General features: G+C 37.3%; 1 protein-coding gene across 1 annotated transcript; it reads right to left on the bottom strand.

Moving 5' to 3' along the window:
* Window positions 1-14,925: 14,925 nt before the first annotated feature.
* LOC149153227 (hsp70/Hsp90 co-chaperone cns1-like) lies at window positions 14,926-15,311 on the bottom strand. The gene is made up of 2 exons (XM_089443741.1): window positions 15,200-15,311; window positions 14,926-15,158 (listed from the first exon to the last, which is right to left on the bottom strand). Exons 1-2 carry the CDS (start codon window positions 15,309-15,311, stop codon window positions 14,926-14,928), a joined length of 345 nt encoding a protein of 114 aa, XP_089299867.1.
* Between the last annotated feature and the right edge of the window lie 11,058 nt (window positions 15,312-26,369).

Raw genomic sequence — 26,369 nt, 5'->3', positions numbered from 1 at the left:
AGCAATTTACTTCACTAAGCTGGATCTTCAATGTTCATTCAGGATATCATCAAATTAGAATGAAGACTGAAGACATTCAAAAAACAACATTCAGAACTCATGAGGGTCATTATGAATTTTTGGTCATGCCTTTTGGCCTTACTAACGCACCTTCCACATTTCAAGGTTTGATGAATTCCATTTTCAAACCCTCCCTTAGAAAATTTGTGTTCGTATTTTTTGATGATATACTAATCTACAACAAGTCTTGTAAGGATCATTTTCAACATGTTGAGAGGGTGCTCAAACTTTTGGAGGAGAAATAATTATATGCAAAAACCTCCAAATGCTTCTTTGGAGTATATGAGGTGGAATATTTGGGTCATATTATATCTCATGAGGTCTTAAGGTAGACCCTAACAAAATTAAAGCCATTAAGGAATGGAAAATCCCCACAACCATAAAACATCTTCGAGGATTTCTCGGGTTGACAGGGTATTATCACAAGTTTGTTAAGAATTATGGGAGAATAGTGGCACCTATAACATCATTAGTGAAGAAAGAGGCATTTTCTTGGACTCCAAAAGCAACGAAGGCTTTTGAACATCTTAAAGAGGAAATGTGCCAAGCATCAGACCTAGCTACGACAAACTTCACAAAACTATTATTGTGGAATGTGATGCTTCAAGAAATGGAATTGGTGTTGTTTAATGCAAGAAGGAAGATCCATTTCTTTTGAAAGTCGCCCAATCAAAGGAAAGTATTTACACAAACCTATTTATGAGAAAGAAATGTTGGCAATACTACATGCACTAAAACAATGCCAACCTTACCTAATGGGAAGACACTTCAAGGTAAAAACAAATCATCATAGTCCTAAATACTTTTTGGAACAAATATTATCTTCATAAGAGCAGCAAAAATGGGTAACAAAGATGTTGGGTTATGACTTTGAAATCATCTACAAAAAAGGGAAGCAAAATGTTGTTGCAGATGCACTCTCAAGAAAGGATGAGGATGTGGAAGCATTGATTTGTGCCATTTATATTATCTAACTTGAGTGGATACCCGCAACAAGAGATGAATGGAAGAGTGATGAAGAGGTGTGGTCACTCATTCAAAAGTTGCAGCGAGATCCCAATACATCTGATACATTTAGCTGGAAAATATGATTCATTATGGTACAAAGATCGCTTATATCTTTGTAAGAATCCCCAACTCAATCAAAAGATTCTTTTGGAATTGCACACCTCTCCCCTAGGAGGGAACTCGGGATTTTTAAAAGCTTACCATAGGGTCAAGAAGAAATTTTTTTGGGATGACCTTAAAACTGATATTCAGAAGTTTGTGGAAAAATGTTTGGTTTTCCAACAAAATAAAGTTGAGACAATTAATACCTCATGTATGTTACAACCTTTATCCATTCCAAGTCAGCGTTGGGAGGAGGTATCAATGGATTTTATCAGAGGTTTCCCCAAAATCGCACTCCTACTAAGGTTTTAAAGCATGTCACTCCAAACGAAGCATGGAGCTCAATTAAACCAGATGTAAGTCACTTTCGTGTTTTTGGAAGTGAAGCATGGGCCCATATTCCAGATGAGAAACATAAAGCCTTAGAACCTAAGAGTTAAAAAAGTATTTTTGTTGGATATTCTGAAGATGTCAAAGGATATAGACTTCTGCAACCTAAATCCAAAAATGTTATCATTAGAAGAGATGTAAAGTTTACTGAAAATATATCAGCCTATGAGCCTAGTTCGGCGGATGTGCCACCTCTCTCTATCCCTTCTACTTCTGAAAATATTTCTTCTTCAGATGATGACAGGGAGGATGAAAATCACCCCCCACCTTCTCAGGGTCCTCCTTCAGCTCCTCAGCTTCCAAAATGGGTCTGTGCTACTCGGGATGCAACAGATGCTCTTGCAGGTGATCCTAGAGATCAATGTCGTACACATTCTCAATTTGATAGAGCCTCTTCTTTACTGGCTCAAGCTTCAACGAATTATGATCTTGACACCTTTGTAGAAGCTTCAAGTCATCCAGATTGTGACGCAGCTATAAATGAAGGATATCGTTAATTATTGAAAAATGATACATGGGAGCTTGTTCCTCTTCCAAAGGGACGAAAAATTGTTAGATACAAATGGGTTTACAGAACCAAGTTTGGACCAGATGGAAAAGTTGATCAACATAAAGCTCGTCTTATTGCTAAGGGATTTTCACAAGTTGAAGGAATTGACTATACTAAAACCTTTTCCTGTGTTGCCAAAATGAAATCTATCTACCTTGTTCTTTCCCTTGTTGCTTCTTTCAAATGGGAAGTCCATTAGATGGATGTTAAATCTGGCTTCTTGCATGGGGACTTGCATGAAGAAATCTATATGGAACAACCTCTTGGCTTTATACAAACAGACTCCAACATTGTATGTCGGCTTAAGAAATCCCTTTATGGTCTCAAGCGAGCCCCTCGGGCTTGGTATTCCAACATGGATAGCTTTCTTTTAGATACTAGCTTTTCTAGGTGTCATTCTGACAATATTGTGTACACCAAGAAAGTGGGTAAGTCTCTTATCATTCTTGTTCTTTATGTTGATGATCTTATCCTTACTAGTAGTGATCCCAACCTTATAAACCATCTGAAGTCTAGCCTTAAAAAGCAGTTTGAAATGACAGACTTAGGAAGACTGTAAGCCAACCCCTTCTCCCTTTCAGTCTGGAGCCAAATTTTCAGTCACTTGTACTTCCCTTGAAGTTGATGCTACTTTATACCGTCAGCTTATTGGAAAACTTTTGTATCTAACCCATACCCGTTCTGACCTTTCCTTTCTTGTTGGCCTTATTGCTCGGTTTATGCAAAACCCACACGAAAGTCATTGGAAAGCAGCTAAAAGAATACTTTGTTATGTTCGAGGTATAGCTCAGTTTGGGATTCATTACTGTCCAGAAGCATCTCCTATATTGGTTGGTTTCACTGATTCCGATTGGGCTAGTGACCTGATGATCAGAAGTCTACTACAGTTTATGTCTTCACTCTTGGTTCTAGACCTATTACATGGGCTTGCAAGAAACAAAGTTCCATTTCTCTTTCTTCAACAGAAGCAGAGTATTGTGGCGTCATAGAAGCTAGTAAGGAAGCCATGGGGCTTCCTTAGATCCCGTCAGAGTTTCATTTTCAGCAGCAGCATCCGACTACACTTTGGTGTGATAATCAAAGTGCCATTCAACTATGCAAAGATCCAGTCCAACATCAGCGCGGCAAACATATTGAACTACACATGCACTTCATCAGAAAGCTCATTCATGACCATGTTCTTGAGGTGAAATGTTGTTCAACCGATGATCAAATTGCAGACATCTTTACAAAGGCTCTCACAAAGGCGAAGTTTACTAAACATCGATTTATGGTTGGAGTTCAGGAAGTTGTCACTAAGAGGGGATAGGCTCTAATGCCTCCTTCCTTTTCCTATTATGTCATCTTTGTAGATCCTTCAATCCTATCCCAAGTTGTTTTTAAGGGGGGATGTCAGGATATTCCGACACATATAGTTAAGTATAAATTGGTCTAGTGTAAAGTTAGGTAAAGTGTGTTTCTTTACTATGTATTGTTTGTAACTTACAATCCGATGATCACGATATGTTCTAAACATGAAGTGATTTAACGGTTCATTCTCTCCTCGGTATTACTGACACTTTATCCATGTCTTAACACCCGACTGGGCCATGATCTCTATTTAAAGAGCATGGAGGTTCATTTGTAAGGTGATCATTCATGAGAGAAGCTTATGTAAATTTTCTTTATTTTACATTAATAAATTGCCTGAAGTGGCCGCGTTGGCTCAGGTCGTGGATTGTTTCCCTCTTTGATGGTTTTAACAACATCAAGAATACTGGTGTACCGACACAATTGTTAATTTTATGCCAGTTAAGATCACTAATGGACAAAACAAAAAATGAATAATAACAAAATAAATAATTTTGTCCAACAAAAGGCATGGACTCCAATCCTCTATTACAAAAAAAAAATTTCCAGTTTGTATAATCACACCTATGATTCCTTTAGGGCCCCAATCCTAGATGAAGACTCTAGTTTTCAATTTCACCAGGCTCCAACCTGTACTTCACCAAGCACCAACTTGGTCTTCTTAGGACTCCAATCCCCTAGGGCTTCAACCCTCTCAACTGGTTCGAGTTCCAACTTGGCCTTGTTGAGGACTCCAACCCTACAGGGCTCCAACCCTTTGCTTATGTTCTTCAAGGTAGGTTTAATAGTTCCTCAAGGCTTCCAATATCTTTTGCAACAAGCCCTGATAATGTCTCCAAGAATGCCTTCAATATTGTCCTCAATTAATCTCCAAAGACACTTTGTTCACCAATGGAAACTTTAGCAACCACGGAAGGTGTCTCCAAGATGCTGCATGATACCCAAACAACTTCCTTCAAAGTTACTCCATGAGGGATTCAGTCATGCATCAAGGTCTCCACTAATGCTTCCATGTCAACTTCTAAAAAAGGTCTTCAACAATGCTTTCCCCAATAGGATGTCCTTAACACAAGTGCCTTGGTAATGCTTTAATAATGTTGCTACACAATTTCTTCAATGAAACTGCTTCCAAGTCTTTAATGAGTTTCTCAGCAAAGTCTTCCCCAACAAGTCTTCAATGCTTAAGGTATCTCTAATAGGTTTGCACACCACTCTTACAATGTCCTTTAACAAGCTGCGTCAATAAGACTTCAAGGGGCCTTCAATTTGTGCTTCAAGGAATTCCTAAGGACACTCCTCAAATTGATAGCCTCACTCTCTTAAAAATCAATGATAAATCCAATTATTAAATTAAATAAATAAAATCATGAGAATTCCTCAAACTAAAGAGTCTAGTTTGGTTGAAAGATTCTCTCCAACTAGCTCTCCTAAATTAGTGTGTAAGTTGAGAAATTGTCTCAACCAAGTGAGTCTAAGATAGACGCACTATCTTAAGACCACTTACTCATGTATTTAAATGTATTATCAAATTATTTGAATAATGTGAATTACATAAGCATGAGAGACCACATGATGGTTCTCTGCCTTTTCTGCCAGTTTATTTTTTGTATGTTAATTTTTTGTGCATATGGTTATACGGTTTTGTGATTCTTCTTTATGTGGTATCAGAGCCATTCTTGAGAATATTTCAGTTCTGCAACATTAATGGCTTCTTGATGCGCTGGAAAAGGTTTTTGGGGAATTGATAAATTAATTCTTCAAGCTGGCAAATTGTGCAACGTCTTGTAATTCACATTATTTCTGGGTTTTCCCCCATCATGTGGTTTCGCAGAAGTCATTGATTTCGATTTTCTATGAAATGGATATGTATGTGATCCCAATATATTTCAGACTTACATAAGTAATCTTTGAGGATGGAAGGCCTGCGCTGGAACCCATAACCTGCAATACAAAGTCTTTCAGCATAGCCACCCGTTTTGTTTTTATTTGTAGCAACTATAAGAGGAATAGCGTATTTTTGGAAAGAGTTGATTCAGTCAGATGGTGCAGCAAGAGCATGTGGCAAAAAGGGAGCCATTGGCACATAAGCTACTTCAACAGAGTAATAACGATAGGTCACCACAAATTCTTCATCAACGATCTGAGATGAAATTTCAAATTAAGGTGCACTTTCCTTTCAAATTAATGACAGAAGAAATTTAGCTTAGATGTTTGCCATCAATTATAATAAAATTGTTATCGCTCTTCTTTTTAATTAAGATCCATATTTCTATTTCTACTGAATCAGAATTTTTCAGCACTTTGCGTCCATCAATAATAAACCCACTACGATTCGAGCTAAATTGACGCTTGCGCTGCCATGGAAGTGAAAAATTCGATTTTGTATGAACACAGAAAACTTTAACTACTGCATTCATGAATGGAGAACCCTTGACATCATCGGCCACTGAATCAGTAATCGCATTCTGTCTGATTACATCAGTCAAAGTATGAGGTGACGATAAAGTATATCGCGAACTTCTCCGTAGAGGATATTCCAAAGACTGCTCACTTTTAAAATTTTTTTTTCAAGCCCTTATCGACTCTAGATATTCTCTTGACTGATCGATTTACCAAAACCCGAAGCTGAACCATTTTCCAATGGATGTTTCCTTGGCCTTCCCTGCCCCCTCTTTACAGTAATTTGCTCCATCTCTTATCGCCACTCGGAATAATCAAACCCCTGCAATGTCTCCCAATGTGATCACCAAACAAACCTATCTCAGATTGACTTGTTTTGTAACACACTACACTATCTTAGTTTGGGTCGGATCTTCTAACGTGAATTGCCAATTTTCTGTGGGCAGAATGTTGAAGATCTATTTCAATGGTAAATAATTAATTTGGAGGGCAATGTTGCATGTGTGAGAAACTGGGGTCAAGTCGAGTCCACTGTCTAGGACTGAATTTACTATTGTCGTGGGTGGAATATTTTATGTTGTTGGGCTAGACAACTTTCTCTCAAAGCCCAGCTTGTTGTAAGAAAAGTCGAGATACTGAAAAGCGATGGAATTGAAGAGATTGGTGGGAATGGTGCCACTGATTTCGTTGTTGGCAAGCGACAGAATGGAGAGCGAGTGATTGGGTCCTCCAAAGAGAGAAGAAGGAATTGAACCTCTGAATGTGTCCTACAACCATCTGTTTGATATGAGAGGGCGAAGGAATGTAGTGATACTTGCCTTCTTGTTGGCATTGTGTTTGTTTGTTTTTATTGGTAATTCCTCCTCATCACCTTCATCCTCGGAAAAAGTGTGAGAGGCCCTTCCATCATTATTAAAGCTACTAAAGGAAGGCTGAGAAATCGGATCGTAAAGCCAGTCTGGATCAATTGATTCACTGTGCTTTTTTTAAGAGCATCCTTAACTCCTCTTCAAGGCGAGCCATGGCCTGCTAGAGGACATTCTGTGCACGATCCAAACATGCAAAATCCTTTCGATCATCTGGTGTCAAGTTCAGCTTGGTTATCATGTTTTGCAAATCATCAATAGCCTCAAGATAGGAAGACACCTCACTGAAGACATTGTCATGATGATGTATCTTGAAGGTTAATAAAAACATATCTTTTTTTGGTGATTGTGTCCTAGATCTGCCCGAAATTGAATAAGGGGATCTTAGGTACATCATGTGCAAGGAATGCATGTGCATAACTTGTGTTCAGATTATCAAACCGCTCTCTTTGTATTATGCTTAAAACAACTACATGCACTTAAGCAAGCTTAAGTACACAAGCACAAAGCGTCACATCATCAATTTGATAAGATGATCTTTCGAGCAAGCACATTTCCTATCATGTAATCAAATGAATCATGTTAAGGATGCTACAAAATCAAGCATTTCAAGCCAAGATGACATCAACATCATCAACACTTTTTGTATCACTTGCAGATAAACATTTTTTAACTGAATTGTATGGGTGCATTCTCGGTTGTAACCGACACCCTAATTTGACTTGTTAAGGTGAATACATTAAGTCAAGTAAGTCTTCAACTGAGTCATCAAGATCGAACTTGTCATTTGTATCTTGGGTGCATTTTTGACAGTGTTCGACACCCTTCCTTTTTAAACTTAGCACATTTAGTGAGTACATTCAAGAAATCACAAAGTGTTAGTCATCAATCAAGCAAATTCAAGCACATAATCAAGCAAGCGAGCGTGTTCATAACAACAATCAAGCAAGCGAACGTGTTCATAAAACAATCAAGCAAGGAAGCATGAGTATTTCATTCAAGTACGCATAAAACAATCAAGCAAGTTCAAGCACATAATCAAGCAAGCAATCATCTTCAAACGAGTGTGGACTCTAATCTTCAAGTAAGCATCAAAACAAGCATGTGTCTACAGCAAGTGCCCTAAGATCAAGCGAGTGTGTCAAGTAACCAAATCAAGTACAACAGTTCAACGCACAACAAGCGAGCCTGTGTAAAGTTCATTAAAGCATTCATAATGTTTCATTCAAGCAAAGTGATTGTCATCAAGTGAGCGTACAATCAGTAGTTCAAGAAAGTTTTTAAAAGCATCAGCAATCAACAACCAGTACAAACGAGCGTGTCATTTCAGTGATAGAATCAAGTGAGAATTTTTTTCAAGCACGACTTCTACAACAAGCAAGCCTGACTTCAAAGTAAGCAAGGCAACATGGTGACACACATTCAGTTGTCCCAAATTATTAACAATTTAATGTTATAATCAGCCGGTGACATGGTGCACATTAGCAAAACCACTCTTGCTGACATTCAAGTGCATATTCAACATGCACATGAAACGATTAAGTTCCTTCAACTGGAGTCGCAACTGCAGAGAAATGAGTTGCAAGAGAAGCGTGTTGCTTCCAAGTCTTTGACTAATTGAGAGACAGTTGATCATTCGACTTCATTCATCCAACCAGCTTCAAGTGTTGAAGTTGTTCCAATTCAACTTTCTTCCAAACCCATCATCAAGCCATGGGAAGAAATTCAAAGTAATCGAAATCGATGCGGCTTAGGATATGTCAAAGATAACGACAACTTACATATCCCTGATTATTCAAATCCCATTCAATTCGTCACTGCCAGATTACTTGAACAAATCACCTCAACAAGTTCTCATAAACTTGCAGACCGACATCAATGCACGCAAACTGAAGTTGCAGTCAAACCAAAATGTCTTCATTGTCAAAGAACCAGTCATCTGGAAGATCAGTGTTTTGATCTCCATCCTTGTCACCATTGTGGAAAGTCAAATCATTCATCAACACATTGCAGCAAACAATCAAGCAGATTGAAGATCGAATATTCATGGATTGATCCCTGGGAATGGTCATCCACAGTCAGAAGCTTGTATAGGTTTTACAATCGAATTCACTCACACATAATGCAACCAACAGTAAAAATGAAGAAGGTACTCTCATGCAGTTGAATGGGGGAGTACGCTAGTGAAACACTCCTACACCTACAAGGGGGGAGTTCAGATATATTTTGGAGAAGATTGCCTCTCCTTTCAGCTGACAAAGGGGGGGGAGGGGGGGAATGTCAATGAAATTGACAAGTGGTTGTCAAACTGAAAGTCTCAACAACATCAGCGAAGCAACCAGTGGGTGATCATCATCAGCAAATACGCTAATGGGTATTCATCAAATTGTGTCAGTGAACACCGGATGTTGTTTCCAAGCAAAGGACAATTGGATCCTTTTTTGGCTTGGCACATGATGGAGTTTTCAAGCGACACCCAAAGATGAATCAATCATGCAGCTAACTCATGGTCTCTTCATATTGCAGTTTCTTCAGCATCCAGCTTTGGTAGTTTTTCAGGCAAATGTTTTTTGAGGATCAACTTGAGAACTTGGAAGATGGTTCCTTGTTCATTTTGGATTTATCATTGAGGGGGGGGAATGTTAGCCTCACTCTCTTAAAAATCAACAATAAATCCAATTATTAAATTAAATAAATAAAATCATAAGAATTCCTCAAACTAAGGAGTCTAGTTTGGATGAGAGATTCTCTCCAACTAGCTCTCCTAAATTAGTGTGTAAGTTGAGAAATTGTCTCAACCAAGTGAGTCTAAGATAGACGCACTATCTTAAGACCACTTACTCATGTATTTGAATGTATTATTAAATTATTTGAATAATATGAATTACATGAGCATGAGAGACCACATGATGGCTCTCTGCCTTTTCTGCTAGTTTAATTTTTGTGTGTTAATTTGTTGTGCATATGTTTATATGGTTTTTTTATTCTTCTTCACAAATTTGCCTTCAAACACTGCTCATAAGTTCTTCAAAGGTCCTCCAACTCTGCCCTATTTTGTTCTCAAGAGAAGACTTCATCAAGCTCTATTTATCCAATCCCAATAAATCTGCCAAACAATCAATAGATTACAAGGTCCTCTTATCAATGGTCGAGGGAAATGATCTTCTAGTTTTGTCCAAACAATGCCTTCAAGAAAGCTCTAACAAGCATGCTACAAAGCCCTTAAGGTTGCTTCATAAGTTACCAAGAATGTACATAAGAACTGCTATAAAAATTTCCAAACAAAGGTCAAAAATGTGAACCAACTCAGTCCACAAGAGTCCAAGATCACTACCAGAAATAACCCACAAAAGATTGAATTCACAGACTCGAAATTACAGTGTTGTAGGCCCGAAATTTGCAAATGTGTCCATGTTTATAGTCATGTAATAAGCTGCAAGTCTCCACAGAAAGTTACAGGAGGTGTCACTAGTAATTTTGCAACTAGGCTGAGTTACTAATAGGCTGAATTTCAAGTATAGGAGGTCGAAGTTGCAGGCTAAATTAGAATTTTCCACGGGTACGAAATTACTATTCCAAACAGAGAGATAACCCAAAAAAAATGTTCCAATTTTAGTGCTCTTCAAATTTTCGTCCTTCTTAGGTTTGTGATGTCTTTCTTCGTATTTTGTTCTTATCCTTTATCTTCACCGATTTGATGGCTTGGAATAATGAACACAACTTTGTATTTATAGTAGTTTGACCATAGTTTGAAGGGACACAACTATTCGAAGGGATGACTTTGACTCTCTTGAAAGGTCGAATTAATCTGTTGTTGACTGAGCTACTTGGAGGACATTTTAGTGTTGCTTTGACCATCATTGACTTTCTAGTTAGCACTGCAATTGATTGTTGATTTTTGTAGTGCCCACTCTAGGTTCCTGACCCTAATATGACATTATCTTAGATACTTTATTCTTTGAGGACCTCAAGTTGAGGATTCGGACACATGACTCTATTATTAGTGAGTGTGATATTAGTGGTTGTGATGTTTATGTATGTTCTCCATTGACATTTTGATGATGATAGTATTAATGGCTAGGTATGTTCTCTATTGGTATTATGATGATTGTAACATTAATGGTTATGCACGTTCTCTGTTGATATTATGATGATTGTGGCATAAATGGTCATGTTTGTTCTCTATTGAATTTATAATGATGATAGCACTAAAGGATATGTATGCTCTCTATTGATATCATGATGATGATAGCTTTGATGGATGTGTCCCCTATGTTACCTACTTGCATCAGTTCTGGTTCACAATGAACAATGATGCGAATGACTAGGTGATGGCAATGATGTTATTATGACAATGGTTAACACTGAGAAACCTTGTTACTGATGATTATTGAGTATGGCAGGAAACCACCAGGGGCACTCGCATATGACGAGTTGACGACACCTGGTTTGATGAAAATTTATATTATTTTATCTTTGAAATTCTAAGTCAATTTTGAAACCTGCTAGATATGTTTATCTATATTCTGATAATATGTTAGTGGTTGCAGGCACAAATTAGTTTCTTGGCCGAATGACTCACATATGGGTGATGGGGTTGTACAAGTGGATGGAACTACATGGGAGGGGTGGGACAGTGTCCCTGATCTCACCCACTGGCACTCCCGCCGTGACTTTGGCTGGAAGGGTTGAAACACCTTCGCCTTGAAGATCACGATGCCATGAGGGCAGGTCCCCAAGTTGGGTCGCTCATGAGGATTTTACCGGGAGGCGCGCATCAAGGTGGATTCCTTGATCCCTGACACCATTAGTCTCACTATAGTAGACAACATAAGAGATGATAGCAATCTATGATGTTGCACCTATATTTTCCCCTCGTAGTCATTGAATGCTTGAAGGGCAAGTGGTGTGGCACCCTTGGAACTTCAAGGGAATTTCTTGAAGGGCACGACCAACTTGGCACCCTTGGCATCATAAATAAAATGTTAGGCGTGGCACCCTTGGAATTTCAAGGGACTTTCTTGAAGGGCATGACCAACTTTGCACCCTTGACATCACAAATAAATTGTTAGGCATGGCACCCTTGGAGCTTCAAAGGAAGTTCTTGAAGGGCAGGACCCAAACTTGGCACCTTGGAATCATTAAAAATAAATAAATAAATAAATATAATCAAGAAATGAAAACTAGGTAAATTTACATCAAGGGTAAATGATGTTAGAAACCGAGGTAATTATATCAAAAATAAAACTTGGGTTAAGAGGATCATAGGAAGAAATAAAATAGATTACCTTAAAAATTCTACCCTTCCCATGTTGGAAAATACTAGGTAGATTATGTGGTTTAATTAGGTAAAAGGAGAAAGAGGGATATAATTGTAAGGATAAAGATTAATCCTAAACTAATTAAACCTAATTAAGAAAATAAGAAGGTGAATTAAAATAAGAATAATAAATTAAATTTAGAGAAATGTAGAGAACCTCCATGTGGCAACAACCAACATAAGAATATCCATCTAAGAGATAACTTGAGTTAAATTAGGGGGGTAGATAGGGGATCAAATCTTGACTCATTAATTGACTTTAGTGAAGGAATAAAAAGGGGTATAAAGAGGCAACTAGGAGAAGAAATAGGAATCTTGTTGAGGTGAGGAAAATATTAATTTTAAATTAAAATTTAAGTAAATAATTTTGGGAGACCCTTGATGAGAGAGTGACACTTGGGTGGGTGAATAATCAAGCTATTGAATTATAAAAAAAATAACTAATTATGCATGACATGCCAAGTGTCACCTATGAGGACTCCTATAAAAGAAGGGGCAAGCCATGAGAGAAGGGACTTTTGGGGAACCCTATTGTTGGATGGATGAGATGATGTCAAAGCAGTGATTACAATCCTATAGTGAGTTTGGTGAGGTAGAGGATTTTAGAGAGGGGACTCTTGAGCCAAGGAGTGCTCTCCTCTACCAGCTATTGCAATTCTCCATTGTACAACCCCATTGCAGCTCGGGGGTCCGCAGGGAAGAAGAGTACCCAAGGAGTAGGCTGGGAGGTTAACCGGTGGGTCATCGCATTCGGATCAAGTACATCGCCATTTATTCACGGAGGTGACCGACAACAAAGGAATACTAGCAACAACAAAGCAAACGGAGTCTCGTCTTCTGGTGAACAATACACATGTGTTGCAATGTTATTTTGGTCTTAGTTAAATGTATGTAAATGTTATGATATGTTTCTTGAAATGAATTCCTAATGTGTTTCTCTTCTAGTTGCATTTTGTTGTGATAAAAAAAAAAAAAAAAATAAATAAAAATAAAATAAAATAAAATAAAATGTATATAGTCAGAATGTGGTCCTTACACTTGGTATCAGAGCTATGTTGAACCCTTGAGACCTATGGGCCCATGCATGCATGACTAGTTTTGTTAATTATTTTGTTTTGATCAACTATGGCATGGAGAATTTGTGCAAAATTTATGAAAAACAAGCCAGCACCATAACAATTCCTCGCATGTTAATGTCCTAGCACCATAACAATTTCTCGCATGTTAATGTCCCATGGCCTGTCATTAAATTTTTCAATTAACAAGAGCAGTAGTCAAGTTGAATATTAGAAAGCTTATTTTTACTTGGTTGCAAAGGAAGACAACTCAGGAGTGTACATAGCTTCCAACGCATAGATGCACCCTGGTAAGAACTCTGGCAATACAATGTCTGTAGGTTTACTTTGTTCAACTTCATGTCGTTTTAACCCTGATCAGAAATTAGAGTTCGTTTTCTCCGCATTGTTAGATCAATCTCCTCTTATTTATTTTACGCTTAAGCTTGAGTTATGTGGTGCCCCCATTGTGCTACATTTTTCTTCTTTTTAGAGCTTTTAAGGTCGTTATTATGTGACTGCAAATGAAACACCAACGAGATTCCAATTTGTCACCACTAAACCTATGTGCAGTAGTGTAGGACGTCCAGCGAGCTAGTGATGGAGAGTTTTTGAGTTTCATACTAAAGGGTTTGGGTTGATTATTGGCTTGTTGCTTTTCTATTGCGTGCCTCATTGGATGTCTCTGTCAGGCGATGTGCCATAATCAACACCATCAATATTGGACTGGATAACTTCGGCAAGGGAGTGAAAAATGTACAGTAGTTAAGCATAGTTAAATTGGATTTGGTTCATGGCTAAACATTTTGATCTCGATTCCCGAAAATGTCTGCAAAAAGTTGCAGAAAGGAAGCCAAGTTACAAACAAGGCCACATGAATGGCGAGCTAGGACTCACTGAATAAAAACATGCCTTGCAGCACAGGATTCGCATTTAGAAAACATGCATAGAGCATTGCGTCGGGGTATCGAAAATCACGCTTAACAGTGCAGGAAGTATGTTGTAAGTCCTTGATTCTAGGGCTTTGAAATTTTAGGAGAGGGTTAAGTTTGTTAAGAATCACGCTAAAAAAAAAAATAAAAAAATATGGTGCATAGAATTTGCGCAATGGAAGGAAGCTCGTAAAAATTTGCATAGATGGCCTTTAAGACAACCATGCATAAGATTTCTGATCGACTGTGTGAGATCTAATTTCAACACCAAAGGAATGAAACACAAATAACTATAATCGAAGAAGCCCACAATATTGAATAAAATGTTTGTTGTTTACTTCAAGTCAATGCTCTCCTTAGACATAAATTTATAGATTTTAGCGGTCTGGTTGGACTACTATCATATGGTCTACTCCTGCAATCATATGAAAGCACTTGGAATGTCTCTCTAAAACAAATTCGTTTGCTCCCTGTTTGATCACCAATTATTTGAAAAAGTTCATAGACCAAGTTTCCATGTCAAGTGTTCGACAAAATGCCTGAACCAAGATCACATTATTCAGGCCATAATGTTCAAGCACACGTAATGCTTTTCATTCCAAAAACATTTTGTGGAGGTAGGCACCACTCTATCTTGCCTTTAGCTTATAGTCTTATCCATCAATGGGTGATTGATCACGTTTGTCTATAGGTTGTAGATGGTAATTCTGTTCTTCAATAACCAAAATGCTCTGCCTTACCAATCCTTGCATAAATCTGTGCTATATCGTTAAACAAAGTTGCCCAGCCCATACTATCTGCCTCTAATCGGCTATCAAAAATATATCACGCAAACAACAAATCCAGATATTGTAAGTTCTTCATTTAAAGGAGATTGCTCAAGGCCACATCTTCATAGCTTCGCTGCTTCTGGCAATAAATCTAAGGCAAGAGCAGCTTTGGCCCCTCGATAATAGGCCTTGACATTTGCTGAATTGATCTTTATTGCTTCTTCTGCATCTGTCAATGCACGCCTGTAATTCCCAAGAAGAAGATTGACATGGGCCCTGTTTGCAAAAAGTATTGAATTCTCGAAATTGTTTGATATCTTCTGATTGATTGCTCGAGTATAGCAATCAATGGCATCTGCATGATGTTTTTTTTCCCCATCTTAACATATTCATTGCCTTTTTCCTTGAGCTCTATTGTAGCTGATTCTCTGAGGGCATTGATTGCATCCAAATCTGCTTGTTGTTGCTCAGTGTCGGGAGTGCTACTCGCTTCCATCCATAGTGCCATTTTTGCTCCAGTGTTGACAACAACGATTATTGAGTCGTATTAGACATAAAGAGCAGGTATAAACACTCCATGGTTTGGTGATAGTGACTTCGATAAATTAATTTAGATGTTGCAGGGAAATGCTATAATGGTTATGGAGGTAGCATCGCAGTTTTATTACTGTGCGACGCGGTATGTGGATTTCTGAATCAATGAAAAAAAAAAATCCCAAATCTTTATTTCTACAGATTCCAATAAAATATTAAAATAGCCATTATCTCGTAATAGCCACTGTCCCCGAGATCACTTCAGTTTCGGCACCATGACTGCCCTTAGTCTTCTGACTCTAAATTCGATGTTTATGGGCTTTGTCCAAACCCTCGTTTAAGAGCGTGGGCAAATGTCTCTGATGGTAATATTTGAATAAACCTTAAGCACAGAACAACAACAAATAGCATGCACGATACAACAATTTATATGCATATTTACAGTTTTGGGTCACAATATTTGCTATTTGAAATTCAGCGCTTAAAGAGGAGAATGAGATTTGATAACAACCACAACAACATTTACTGGAATGAGATTCGATAACATTTATGAGATCGCATAATCTAGGTGAGAGGAGACTGAGTTTAGTCCCTTTTATGCACAGAACTAGAAGACGCCAATAACCCTCATAGGGATTAGAGCAAGAGTAATTTGGGTGTGTGTGCTTTGTAATCTATCTCGAGGTGTGGGATTCTAAGAGTTTTCACTAATGGTGTATGTTCTTGAGTTGAGCAGTAAGCCGAGATTCGGCAAGTTATTGAAGGATCACATCTGCTTTTGACTAGAAGCATCCCCAGCTTATCCCTGTTGTGAGAGCTGAGTTGAGGCTCCATAAGTGTGTTTGGCATGGAAGAGTTGATTATCTGTAATATTCATCCCTATCTTTGTGACACAGTTGTGAGATATTTTATGCGCATTTCAATTATAAGATAGATCAAAGAAGATTGATGCAAATGTAATCGTATGTTTTCCCAAATTAGATTTATTAATAATTGTTGTCTATATTTTATTGACATGCATTATGTTACAAAGAGCACTTAGTTCCCTTTGCAGCTTTTATTTTGATACTGCTATGTCTTTGAGAAAATTTAGAAACATATGAAACAAAACGAGACTGAGGTTGTCTTCAACCAATGGAATCCTTGGCATTTCAAATCTCAAATACTTTCAGAGGACCTCCCCGCTTAATCACTGTGGATCAGATTTCAAATCTCAAAAACTTTCAGAGAACCCCACCTTAATTACAGTGGATGAGATTCCAGAGATACTCATTGTTCAAAGGGAGTTGACTAAAATCTTTCTCTAATTATCTCCAATTCTGAGATCTTTATCCTTTTCCATACAGATCAAGAAACATTCATATTATTATGCGGCCTTGGCATACAGATCTTGGCATTTAGAATCTAGAGGGATGCAATACAGAATTTGATCTGATTTCAGCCAGAAACTGGACTGGTATCACTCTTAGTTATGCAGCCTGAGATGTCGAATTCTTTTTAATCATTTGTCCCTGTGAAATCTACCATCGCTAACAATCTGAGCGAAAGGCGAAGTTTCAAATGATTTTTTTCTGAAAACTACGAGATGCTGTACAGAAGTTCCAAATGACGGTAAAAAGTAAATAAGCACTGGCCGCTAGACTTTAGCCTTCCTACAATTCAAACAAAATTTCTCCACTTTTTCCCATTAGAGGATTTATGTTTCCAAGTGAATCATAGAGTTGGAGAACTTGAAAAAAAAAAAACCTATGAAAATTGATTTCAGCATAATGTTTAAATATTGTAAACAATGTTATAGGAAAATCTATGATAGTTGATTTTGGCATAAAGTTTAAATATTGTAAACAATGTCATTTATAACATAGATTGCACCATTTACAACGTTTATTGCCACTCTGAGCATTGGATCCCGGCCTTGATAATGAGGAGTGATTCTAGATCTCGTTCACCATTATCTACACCAATTAAATATTGGTCGCAAAGATATTTTGACACTAGATTGGTACAATCAAATCTCACTGTAAGACAACATTATTTGTTAATTAAAAGAAATATATATATATATATATATCTATATATATATATATATATATATATATATATATTATGGTTGCTATGTGAAGAGCACAAAGTCATCCACAAACCTTGGTTGCCCATAATTACATCAACTTTCTTGACATTAATTAAGATATGCCAAAATGGCTCATGATCAACACTACTATAATTTGAAAACTATTCCAAGAGTGAGAATCTTTCTAGATAAACATTACAAATTTAATTCTATAAAAGTATTTGATTTTTGCCAAATCATTTATTAAAAGTCACTAAAATTTGGACCAATTCTATGAAGACACTAAATATCACTAGCAAGTACCAATGGGATCCTTTCAATGAATTTAACCAATTAAAAAAGAAGCTTTATTTATGAATTAATGGATTGTGGAATTTATTTTACAATTTCTAATACACATATTGAATTGCTAAAGTTAAAGAATTAGAGACTTTGCTTAGGGTGGTAATGAAACATACAGTTGAGAAGCACTCATCCTTAAAATGAACTGGTTAATACACATGTTTTATGAGAGCTAAGGATGTGTGAGTGCTTAATATATTTATAATAATTTAATGATTAACCATCACCAGAAAATAATAGCAATAAAATAAAACATACAAATAAGTTTGACTAATGAAACTAGTTCCATCTCATTCAATGAGTTGTCTTTTTCATCATATAATACCAAAAACTTAATCTTGACCTCGTCATATGTTAATTTTCTTGGTTTAGGCTTTGAAATCGGATGAGTGGTTGGATGTGAAGCATTTTTAATGCTCTAACACTAATCAAGCCATTCTTTTAAAAATTAATGACGAGTTATAAGTGCCACATTATAGATTGACATATGGAAATTATGTTTTGTGTAGTAATATCTTGGTTAATAAATTTAATATTTACATCAATTGTATAGAATTTTTATATAATGGTATGTATTAAAGAGAAGTCAATAATTAAATGTTCATTTCAAAAGGATTTTTTTACATGCGTACATGAAAAGTTATGAGTATATTTTAAAATATTATTAAATTAATTTGTTTTGAAAATTTTAATAATAACTTGAATTAAATTATAGTTTTCATAAATATAATTATTGATATAAATATATATTACAGTTTGGATATAATAATTTTAATGTGTTGTCATGATAATTTAGCAATTTATTTAATTATTTATGTATGAGTGAGTGAAGTGGAGTGGTCACTGGTCATAAGTTATGACCACTTAATAGTATCCTTGGGTTTTACTTGAGAGAGGCTGTGATTTTTCTTTTGGGATGAACCTTAGTGATAGCAGGGGATGTCACTATCTCTTTCTTTATAGGTGAGGCGTGGTAGGTGTTATAATCAATTTGATTCATCTCGATAGTTTCTATGTAGCTAAAATAAAATTTTCCCACCTTTGCAAATAGAAGACAACTTCCTTGGATTGGGAAGTATGCTTTTCGTTTAATTGGCATAAGTTCCTTATTTAGAGTATTCTTGTTTATCTCTCAATTCAATGCTCGATATATTATCAACTGCATGATTAGATCCTTCAATTGTTAGGTCATGTGTCACATCATCTCTAACCAGTTGAGACACTAGCATCGTCACTTACTAGTTGGGGTAACAAGGATATTATCGGTAATCAATTAATGTGGTGATGTTTCTTGGTTGGCTGAACTCATAGGAACTATTCCTTAAACACTACATACACCAGATATAGTCCTTTAATTTATAATGGAATCCATGGTATAGATACTTTGGGAAATTCTAACCTGTCCACTAGAAAGTAAATCAATTTGGATATTCACTTACTAAAGAGTCATTATTTCTTGGAATAACCCATATTCAGATTCCAAGTCAAACTAAAATGGTAGACAACTATGACGTCGACCAATGTGAGCTTAGATTGGAGGGATTGCGTACCTACTATTAATTTCCTTGAGAAATGGCCAACAAGAATGAAGAAAATGGGGAGCAAACTTTTGATGAAAAAAAAAAAGACTTGCATTATGAACATAGTATGAAGGATGATCATAACAAGGACAATTGTTGGACATTACATCTCAAGCTCATGTTCGAAGGAACTATACTAGAAAGACATTCTTGAATATTCAAGAGGTTAAAGGAATGAAAATGAGAAGCATTAGATTTTATGACAATGTTTCATGAGGGCCTAATAGAACTAATTAGGTAAAAATAATAATAATAAATAAATAATTTTGTTGAGAAAATTACTTAATCCAAAAGATGAAAATGATTTTGTTGATTGATTTTAATTCATTAGCGAAAATTTGCTTAATTTAAAAGTCAGAGATACCTGTTACCAGAAGGTTAGCAAGAGTTTCAGGAAGGGTTCCTAGGATATGTGTCGTCGTTTTTCCTTTATGCTCTAAGGACTTCGGGACGAAGTCCATTGTTAAGAGGGGATGTATGTAGTGCCCACTCTAGTTTCCTGACCCTAATATGACATTATCTTAGATACTTTATTCTTTGAGGACCTCAAGTTGAGGATTCGGACACATGACTCTATTATTAGTGAGTGTGATATTAGTGGTTGTGATGTTTATGTATGTTCTCCATTGACATTTTGATGATGATAGTATTAATGGCTAGGTATGTTCTCTATTGGTATTATGATGATTGTAACATTAATGGTTATGCACGTTCTCTGTTGATATTATGATGATTGTGGCATAAATGGTCATGTTTGTTCTCTATTGAATTTATAATGATGATAGCACTAAAGGATATGTATGCTCTCTATTGATATCATGATGATGATAGCTTTGATGGATGTGTCCCCTATGTTACCTACTTGCATCAGTTCTGGTTCACAATGAACAATGATGCGAATGACTAGGTGATGGCAATGATGTTATTATGACAATGGTTAACACTGAGAAACCTTGTTACTGATGATTATTGAGTATGGCAGGAAACCACCAGGGGCACTCGCATATGACGAGTTGACGACACCTGGTTTGATGAAAATTTATATTATTTTATCTTTGAAATTCTAAGTCAATTTTGAAACCTGCTAGATATGTTTATCTATATTCTGATAATATGTTAGTGGTTGTAGGCACAAATTAGTTGCTTGGCCGAATGACTCACATATGGGTGATGGGGTTGTACAAGTGGATGGAACTACATGGGAGGGGTGGGACAGTGTCCCTGATCTCACCCACTAGCACTCCCGCCGTGACTTGGGCTGGAAGGGTTGAAACACCTTCGCCTTGAAGATCATGATGCCATGAGGGCAGGTCCCCAAGTTGGGGTCGCTCATGAGGATTTTACTGGGGGGCGCGCATCAAGGTGGATTCCTTGATCCCCGACACCATTAGTCTCACTATAGCAGGCAACATAAGAGATGATAGCGGTCTATGATGTTGCACCTATATTTTCCCCTCGTAGTCACTGAATGCTTGAAGGGCAAGTGGCGTGGCACCCTTGGAACTTCAAGGGAATTTCTTGAAGGGCACGACCAACCTGGCACCCTTGGCATCACAAATAAAATGTTAGGCGTGGCACCCTTGGAACTTCAAGGGACTTTCTTGAAGGGCACGACCAACTTTGCACCCTTGACATCACAAATAAATTGTTAGGCGTGGCACCCTTGGAGCTTCAAGGGAAGTTCTTGAAGGGCACGACCCAAACTTGGCACCTTGGAATCATTAAAAATAAATTAATTAATAAATATAATCAAGAAATGAAAACTAGGTAAATTTACATCAAGGGTAAATGATGTTAGAAACCGAGGTAATTATATCAAAAATAAAACTTGGGTTAAGAGGATCATAGGAAGAAATAAAATAGATTACCTTAAAAATTCTACCCTTCCCATGTTGGAAAATACTAGGTAGATTATGTGGTTTAATTAGGTAAAAGGAGAAAGAGGGATATAATTGTAAGGATAAAGATTAATCCTAAACTAATTAAACCTAATTAAGAAAATAAGAAGGTGAATTAAAATAAGAATAATAAATTAAATTTAGAGAAATGTAGAGAACCTCCATGTGGCAACAACCAACATAAGAATATCCATCTAAGAGATAACTTGAGTCAAATTAGGGGGGTAGATAGGGATCAAATCTTGACTCATTAATTGACTTTAGTAATGAACGCAAATCAAGGAATAAAAAGCAGTATAAAGAGGCAACTAGAAGAAGAAATAGGAATCTTGTTGAGGTGAGAAAATATTTATTTTAAATTAAAATTTAAGTAAATAATTTTGGGAGACCCTTGATGAGAGAGTGACACTTGGGGTGGGTGAATAATCAAGCTATTGAATTATAAAAAAAATAACTAATTATGCATGACATGCCAAGTGTCACCTATGAGGACTCCTATAAAAGAAGGGGCAAGCCATGAGAGAAGGGACTTTTGGGGAACCCTATTGTTGGATGGATGAGATGATGTCAAAGCAGTGATTATGATCCTATAGTGAGTTTGGTGAGGTAGAGGATTTTAGAGAGGGGACTCTTGAGCCAAGGAGTGCTCTCCTCTACCAGCTATTGCAATTCTCCATTGTACAACCCCATTGCAGCTCGGGGGTCCGCGGGGAAGAAGAGTACCCAAGGAGTAGGCTGGGAGGTTAACGGTGGGTCATCGCATTCGATCAAGTACATCGCCATTTATTCACGGAGGTGACCGACAACAAAGGAATACTAGCAACAGCAAAGCAAACGGAGTCTCGTCTTCTGGTGAACAGTACACATGTGTTGCAATACTATTTTGGTCTTAGTTAAATGTATGTAAATGTTATGATATGTTTCTTGAAATGAATTCCTAATGTGTTTCTCTTCTAGTTGCATTTTGTTGTGATAAAAAAAAAAAAAAAAAAAAAAAAAGAGTTATGTATATAGTCAGGATGTGGTCCTTACAATTTTGACAAGACTATTTTGGGCAAGTTAATGTGATATTTGTACTCTCTCTCTCTGCTAAACTATTGAAGAATAATAAGAAGCTTTGATCAAAGGTCTTCCCTACATTGGTGTTTTTCCCTGGCATTTGCCATATCTTGTGTCCTCTTGTCTTGGTTTGTCTTATGCACACGTTTTTATGTTCTATCTTCATTTACTATCAACGTGTTTAATTTAATGTTATTGCTACTGAATATAATTGGAAAATGTCATTGGGTTGATAAGGAACATTGAAGTAAATTGTGTTTAAACCATAGAACATACCATTTTTATCTAAAATTAACATGGTATTAGAGCTCAGGTGAAGACAAAGCCCAAGCAAGAGTGAGGAAAAGAAATCACTAAGGGAATTTGTTGGACAAGGACTTGGAACTAGTCCCAATGACGACTACATCTTACTTCAAATCTGAGGACAAGCTTAAGGACAAATCTGACTATCATGGAAGATGTCTCCAGATCTGAGATTGGAAGAAAATGATGCCATGGACTATGTCAAAGGAAGAGTAGTGGAGCCTCCTTCAAATGCATCCGCAACTGCACAAAGAAAGTACAAGAAAGGTGAGGTTAAAGCTAAGAAAATTATTGTTGATTCTATTCACAAGCCTTTGGTTGCCTATATTTCTGATTTGGAAACATCTAAGGAGATGTATGAAAAGTTGGTTGGGATGTTCAAAGTAAATAATGTAAATCAAGTTCTCTTTCTCAAGAACAAGTTGAAATACATCAAGATGGATAGAGGAGAATCCATCCAATCCTACTTCATGAGGATTACCGAGATCAAGAATGATCTCCTATCTATTGGAGAAGTCATTGGTGACAGGGAGCTTACTCTTATTGCTCTTGGAGGCCTTACAAGAGAATGGGATGTGTTCAACACTACCATCCTCAACAATGACAAGATTCCAGGATTTGATGAATTATTGGCTAGATGCACTCAAGAAGAAATAAGGATGATGGAAAGAGACAAGCCCTCAAATGGAAACAATCCTACCGCCTTCTCCGCTCATTCTAAGAGGAAGAACAATGTTGGTCCAAGAAAACAAGGTCAAGGGTTCAAGTCGGGATTCAAAGAAGGAAGAAAAGGAAGATGCTTCAATTGTAATAGGTTTGGCCACTTCGCTAGAGAGTGTCCTCACAAGAAGGATACTCCAAGAGATGATGACAACAATAACAATAACTACAAGGGAAATGGAAATCAAAGGAACAACAGGTTCAACAAAAAAGGAAAGAGGAATGCTCCCACTGCTTGAAACGGAAATGGTCGTCTCCAAGAAGTTGAGAAACTCCAGGTATGAAGAAATTAATGTTGTAAAGCAAACATAATTTTATCTCATTTATATCCTCACCACTGCCTCTACTTCGGATACATTGTGAAAATTCTATCACTACAATAACTGATTTATTTTACCTACTTATTTTCCAATAAGTTATTTACGAAAACCCTTCAGTAAACATTAAAATAAATTTTGCTGCAGATATCACACCATAATACAGAAACAAATACATGCACAAGAATCAAACACATCAACACATATATTTTGGACAATTGTCCCTAGAAAAACCCAATGTGGGAAAACCGGTGCAGCAGAGGAGGATTTTATAATTAGTTATTCTTGAGTACAACTAGGTGCCAAACTGGCTTACCCAACAGAGATAAATTCTCTAACACCTCTTCCAAACTCAATGTTAGACTTGCTAGCCTCTGCGCAGCTCCCAGACCCTCTATGCATCTCCTAGACCCTCAGCACTAGGCCTCTTTACGTCACCCACGCAGGCCCTCCCATGACTGCGCAGTCCTGCTGCCTTTGCGCCTGCCTCTCTAATCTCTGCGCTGATCTTCTGGTACTGTTCCTGACTCTCTGTTCCATACTCGCTACCTCTTGCTGCAATCTAGACTTTTAGTTTGAATTTCTCATCAAAACCTCCTCCAAAAATCGAACTGACTGGTCTCTCTCAGTGTATCTCCAACTGGCCTCAAGTCCCCTTTTATACTTTTCCTGTTGATGAATCAATGGACGAGATTAAGTCCCTGATCAACGGCTAAGATTAAAATAGACTTGATCCTTATTTTTTGGAAGCTTCTCATCCTTATCTTTATTAATACCCATTAATATTTTTATTTCTTTAAGTTTAGACTTAGAAACTCATTAAAAATATTAATTATTCTAATAACACTTCATCCAGATGGATTTTTCGAAAACAATTTCTAGGTTTTGGAGATCTCATGTGCTTTAGCCATTCCACCAATTTTCATGGCTAGAGCACATCCGATGCTAACCCAAATCAACACTCCCTCTTAGCGAGAATTGTGCTCTAGTAATACTCCACACTGAGCATCACTCTAATTATACGACATCAGTACATGTGCTGATGCTAGGCCTCCCCACCCAACATCCTTTGCACTGTTGCATCATGTACTTCTGCCCATGGCACTCTCACTGCCATTGCTACATCTGTATTGCAACTCCTTCTACATCTGTGTTGTCCCTGGTCTTTCTTCCCAACACTGCATCTGCACTGCAACTCCCTCTGCACCAGTGTTGCTTCTGGTCCTTCTTCCCAACGCTACATTTTCACTGCAACCCCTTCTCATCTAGTTGCATCATGCTACTACTAAATGCTACTGCACTGCGACATCATACCCATTTCTACTAACTAAAATGGATTTTTTATCATCCCCATCTTCTCCTTGAAATAATCAAACTTGATTCTTCCAAGGGCCTTGGTAAGGATGTCCGCCAGTATTTCACGTTCTCCTGTAGGAGTGTTGCTCAATGGTACAGCTCCTTGTTGGACACAGTGTCTGACAAAGTGACATCGAATATCGATATACTTTGACCGAACGCGAAATACTGGATTCTCATAGAGCTTGATTGTAACAGCCCCGAAATAACAACACACAATTAATTAGATTAATCAAGCGATTTATAATCAACACGCAATATATCAACTAGTTAACATTAAATTTCATAAATATGAGTGTGCGCAGAGACAACTTACCTGTGGAACACTAGCTGAACGCTAGTTGAATTCTGCTTACTGCAACAAAGTCTTGGGATGAATCTCCACCCAATCGTAGGCTCAGTTGCACAAAATATTGCTACAACTGGCCACCCCAAGCCCTCAATCAATGTACTACTACCAAAGGATCCTTCGTCTCACAACACTATTATCCCAAGAGAATGGATGGTGGAATCATGGAATGATGGAATGCCTCTCATCTTCCTCACCATCTATTAAATAGAGAAAACATTGGAAGGGGAACCACATGCACACACTCCATGTGTCAACATGCAACTTTACTGCTTTCTTGTTTTATTCTTTTGTTTTTACTTTTTGATAGCTTTACTGATCTTTACTATTTTTTATTTATTCTTATTTATATTTATTTAGAGTGTGTAATTAATTTATTATTATTTATTATTTATTTACTATTACTAAATTTTTATTTATTGTTTATTATTTATTTAATATTATATTATATTATTTATTATTTTTATATTTGTTATTTATTATTAAAGGACATTACATTTATTTTGTTATTTATTACTTCATGTAACAGTCCCGACACCCTCTGCTGAACTAGTATAACCAACAGGCATTGAAAGTTTCACAACACCGAGAAATCACAAGGAATCTCTGTCCTTTTTCCCACTTTCGGAATCAGGCATAAGCCTCCTCGGTCTGTATCCTAGTCCAAGGCTGGCCCCAAGGCTCGCGCCTGACTCAGACCTCATCTGCCCCCAAGGCCCCAAGGCAGGCATCCAATACAGTGCTCAATGTCTCCGAGCATCTCGCAAGGTTGGCCCACTCCCTCCACAACTCACTAAGGCGCACAACCCCAGGCATCGAAGTCCTTACACCCCTACCAGACTTTAGCATCCCAATACAATACTAGGCACCTAGCCTTCAATATCAGGCACTTGGCCTCTTCAAGATGGTCCCATAGGTCAAGAGCTATATAAGACAAAGGAACCACTGGCATATGTAGTGTTGATTGAGTTTGTCCCCAGCCCATATGGTGTTACTTATTCTCCCTTGTGTGTATGGGCTCACACGAGATCATCAAA

This window comes from Pinus tabuliformis, chromosome 9, assembly GCF_031772625.1.
Source record: "Pinus tabuliformis cultivar Carrire ecotype Pingquan chromosome 9, CPIR1, whole genome shotgun sequence".
Classification (NCBI taxonomy): Eukaryota; Viridiplantae; Streptophyta; class Pinopsida; order Pinales; family Pinaceae; genus Pinus; species Pinus tabuliformis.
This window is presented reverse-complemented; position numbering and strand designations above follow the sequence as displayed.